The following is a 4,512-nucleotide window of genomic DNA, read 5'->3' on the forward strand; positions in this document are numbered from 1 at the left end:
AGCCGAAGAGCTTTTTCCTTCATCCGATATGAGGATGAACTGGGTTACTTTATGAGGCTTACTGAGACGCAAAAATCCCATCTTCGCCCGCTCCATATCACTACTACTCTGAGTGGGATCAAAGTGAGTAAAGTTCTTATTGATGGGGGAGCAGCAATAAGTCTCCTACCAGAAAGGATGTTGATGAAGGTGGGAAACCATCCTGATGACTTGGTCCCCACAAATATTGCTGTAACGAACTTCAGTGGGGCTTCGACCCCAGCAAAGGGTCTAGTTACTTTGAGTGTAAAAGTTGGGTCCTCCGAACAAAATACTGTGTTCGTGGTAGTACCGTCAAAAGCAAGCTATAATGCTTTATTGGGGCGAGATTGGATCCATGGTGTCGGAGCTGTACCTTCGACTGTACATCAAAATGTCCTTCTTTGGACGGAAGATGGCAAACCTGAAGTCATTAAAGCATATTCAAACCTGTATGTCGAACAGTTGAATGTTGACTTCATAATGTATGGTCCTAAATTGAAACCTTTGGACGTTGATAGGACACTGAACTCTTACAATTGTGAAGGCTATTACTTGTCTTCGGAGGGTTTAACGGTGAAGCTACGCTACCCACAATTAAATGTGAGCCCAACTAGCTGGGATTGTCTCTCTTAAGGGCTGGATAAAAGATTTCTCAATGGACCAGGACCAGGATGTTTCATACTACCTGGTAATTTTAAACAGTTATTTAAGTAATTCTCTTAATGTATAAAATAAAAGTGGTTCTTCTGATGAAGTGGTATCATGTAGGAATTTGAGTTCTTCTATTAGTTGTAATAGCTCGATATCTTCAATCGAGTTCAGTCATAGTATAAGTATTTCTTCTTTATGTAGTCCAAGTGATGTTTCAAACTGAACTGCTGATGTAGTAGCAGAGATATATAGTGTTAAAATCAAATTGATGTTAATTTAGTAAATGATCAAGTGCATTCAATTCCCAATGAATCTGTTGATTTTTCTTTTGATTGCATCTATGATCTAGAACCTTTGGGTTTCGAAAAATATTTAGTAAAGGATGATGACCATTTTAAAGGGTTTGAATCTCAAGATCCCTTGGAAGAAATTAATCTCGGGACTCTTGATGATGTTTGAATTACATATATTTGTAAAGATCTTGTCGATCCTTTTTGAACTAAACTTTTCCATCTTTTACATAAATTTAAAGATTGTTTTGCTTGGGATTATCATGAGATGCCTGGTCTCGATTGTTCTCTTGTAGAGCATTGATTAGCATTGAAACCAAATGCTCGACTTGTAAAGCAAACCCCTCGTTGTTTTGCTCCAAAAATCAATCAAAAGATTAAAGAAGAAATATAACGCTTGATTAAAGTGAAATTTATTCGAAATGCACGATATGTGGAATGGGTTTCGAATATTGTTCTTGTGATGAAGAAAAATGGGAAGTTGAGAGTATGCATTGATTTTCGAGATTTGAATAATGCTACTCCAAATGATGAGTACTTTATGCCGATTGCAGATATATTAACCGACTCTGCAGTGAGAAACGAAATTTTAAGTTTTATAGATGGTTATTCAGGATATAACCAAATCTTCATTGCAGAAGATGATGTGTCCAAAACTGTCTTTCGTTATCCTGGGGCGTTAGGTACATATGAATGGGTAGTTATGCCCTTTAGTTTGAAAAATGCTGGTGTAACTTATCAACGAGTAATGAATGCTATATTCTATGGGTTTATTAAAAAATTTATGGAGGTATATATCGATGACGTTATGGTCAAATCGATTTCAGCGAGTCAACACATTGATCGCTTAAGAAAAGCATTTGTCACCATGAGGAAGAAGGGATTAAAAATGAACCCTTTAAAATGTGCTTTTGGGGTGTCGCTGGAAACTTCCTAGGTTTGGTTGTTCATAAAAAAGGAATTGCAATCGATAAAAATAAGGTAGATGGAATATTGGCATTATCTGCACCCAAATCGAAAAAAGAAGAGCAATCCTTCCTAGGAAAGGTGAATTACCTTCGAAGGTTCATTTTGAATCTTTCTGATCAAACTCGAGTGTTTGCATCTTTAGTGAAATTAAAGAATGACTCACAGTTCGAATGGACGAATGAGCATCAACTAGCATTTGATTCGATTAAGGCTTATTTATCTAAGGCTCTAATTATGGCGAATGTTCGTCCACATGACCCTTTGAAGTTATACATTGCAGCATATATAAACACAATTGGGTGTATGTTAGCCCAAGATGATGAGAATGGGCATGAACGGGCAGTTTATTACCTTAGTCGGGTGCTAACTGATATCGAGATAAGGTATTTCCCGATAAAAAAATTGTGTTTGTCTTTATATTATGCCTGTATGAAACTAAAATGTTATATGGTGGCTAAATTGGTGAAAGTTACAGCACAAACTGATCTCATCAAATATATGTTAAGTTTCCCAATGTTACGAGGACGTTTAGAAAAATGGATGCTAACTTTGACAGAGTTTGATTTACAGTATGTCCCGGCCAAAGCTATAAAAGGTCAGATCATTGCAGATTTTCTTGTAGATAATTCGAAAGATCTGAATGACCAGAGGGCAAATGTAATCGACATTGAAGTCGATTATTGGAAGTTATATTTTGATGGATCGAAGTATAAAGATAGTTCAGGGGTTGGAATTCTTATTATCTCACCAGAGGGAATTCCATCAGAATTCTTGTTTGAATTAAAATATCCTTACTCGAATAATGTGGCAGAGTACGAAACTTTGATTTTGGGTCTCGAAATATTAATTAGTAAAGGGGCTTTAGAAGTTCAAATACTAGGGAATTCTCAGTTGGTTTTAAAGCAGTTATCGAAGGAGTTTAAATGCAATAATGAGAAGTTGCAAAAGTATTTAACAACTGCTTGGGAGTTGTTAACCTCCTTTCGAAAATTTTCTTTGGTTTACATCCCCAAGATCCATAATGAAATTGCTAATAAATTAGCCCAAATTGCTTCGAGATATAGAATCGGTCCAGAAACTCTTAAAAAATTTGCTAGTATCCATCAAATATTAGTGCCTATGAATGAAAGAGAGGCTTTATGCATAGATGAATGGGAAAACGATGATTGAAGAAAGCCTATTGTTGAGTATTTAAAAAATCCTAGCACCTCAGTTGAAAGAAAGATAAAATTGCAGGCGATGAATTTTGTTATAATGGCTGATGAATTGTATAAGAAAGGAATTGATGAAAGTTTGTTGAGATGTTTAGGCCAAGATGATCAAATTATTGCTTTGGGCAAAGTCCAGAAAGGGATATGTGGTGCCCATCAGGTTGGGAAGAAGATGAAATGGGTGTTATATCGCAATCACGTGTATTGACCGTCTATAATAAAAGATTGTATCGATTATGCAAAGGCATGTCAGAAAATGCCAGAAACATGGTCCGATACAGTAAATTCCAGCATCTAAGTTACATTCGATAATAAAGCCATGGCCATTTAGAGGTTGGACTTTAGATTTGATTTGGTTGATCCACCCTCCTTCATCGAAACAGCATAAATTTATCTTGGTAGCAATCGATTACTTTGAAAAGTGGGTTGAAGCGGTTCCTCTGATAGAAGTTGGTCAAAATGAAATAATAGACTTTACTAATCAATGGACTATGTTTACTGGTCAGCGAATTAAAAATTTTGCAACTTCAAGGAATATCAATATAGTTACCTCAACTCCTTATTATGCACAGGCTAATGGGCAAGTGGAGACAACAAATAAAATCCTGATAAGTCTGATCAAGAAGCATATCGGGAATAGACCCCGAACGTGGAATGAAACTTTAAGCCAAGTATTATGGGCTTATCAAAATTCACCAAGTGGGTCAATAAATATTGCACCTTATAAATTGGTTTATGGCCATGATGCAGTGCTAGCACCAAAAATTAATTTGAATACTTTGAGAGTATCGAAACAAAATGATTTGCCAGTCGATGATTATTGGAATGCAATGTTTGATGAGTTGCATGAATTAAATTCAAAGCGAATCCTGGCACTTGAGAGTATGATTCGACAAAAAGAAAGTGTTGCTCGAAGTTATAATCATCGAATAAGAGAAAAGTATTTTAGTATAGATGAGTTGGTTTTAAAGGTTATTTTGCCAATAGAAAAGAAATCAAGATTTCTTGACTAATGGTCCCATACTTGGGAAGGTCTTTTCCAAGTGATAGGATTGTATTCGGGAAATACATATCAGATTAAAGATATCGAATTGGGAAATATAATTGACTCGATTAATTAAAAATACTTAAAGCAATATTTTTGTTTGCCAAATTGAAGTCAAGGTGCATAAGTCTGAAAGGAAGTAAAATTATTACAAATACTAAAATTTAAGAGGTATGCGGTGCCAGGAGTTTTGCCAAGTCTGAGTGTAGCTTTGTCCTTTTGTTGTCTAAAATTGAAAGTGCCTCAGCATGCTTGAACTTTTCATATTGGACCTTGTCAAGTTGCTTGGTCTCAATAGAAACAATTTCTTGGATGATTTGTTGTT

The 4,512-nt window shown here is 35.7% G+C and overlaps 1 protein-coding gene across 1 annotated transcript; it reads left to right on the forward strand.

Annotated features, from left to right (window-relative positions):
* The first annotated feature begins 2,165 nt into the window (after positions 1-2,165).
* LOC107487946 (uncharacterized) lies at positions 2,166-3,101 on the forward strand. The gene has a single exon (XM_016108641.1). The coding sequence runs from the start codon at positions 2,166-2,168 to the stop codon at positions 3,099-3,101; it is 936 nt and encodes a 311-aa protein (XP_015964127.1).
* Positions 3,102-4,512: the final 1,411 nt, after the last annotated feature.

The sequence above is a fragment of the Arachis duranensis genome, chromosome 5 (assembly GCF_000817695.3).
Source record: "Arachis duranensis cultivar V14167 chromosome 5, aradu.V14167.gnm2.J7QH, whole genome shotgun sequence".
NCBI classification, from domain to species: domain Eukaryota; kingdom Viridiplantae; phylum Streptophyta; class Magnoliopsida; order Fabales; family Fabaceae; genus Arachis; species Arachis duranensis.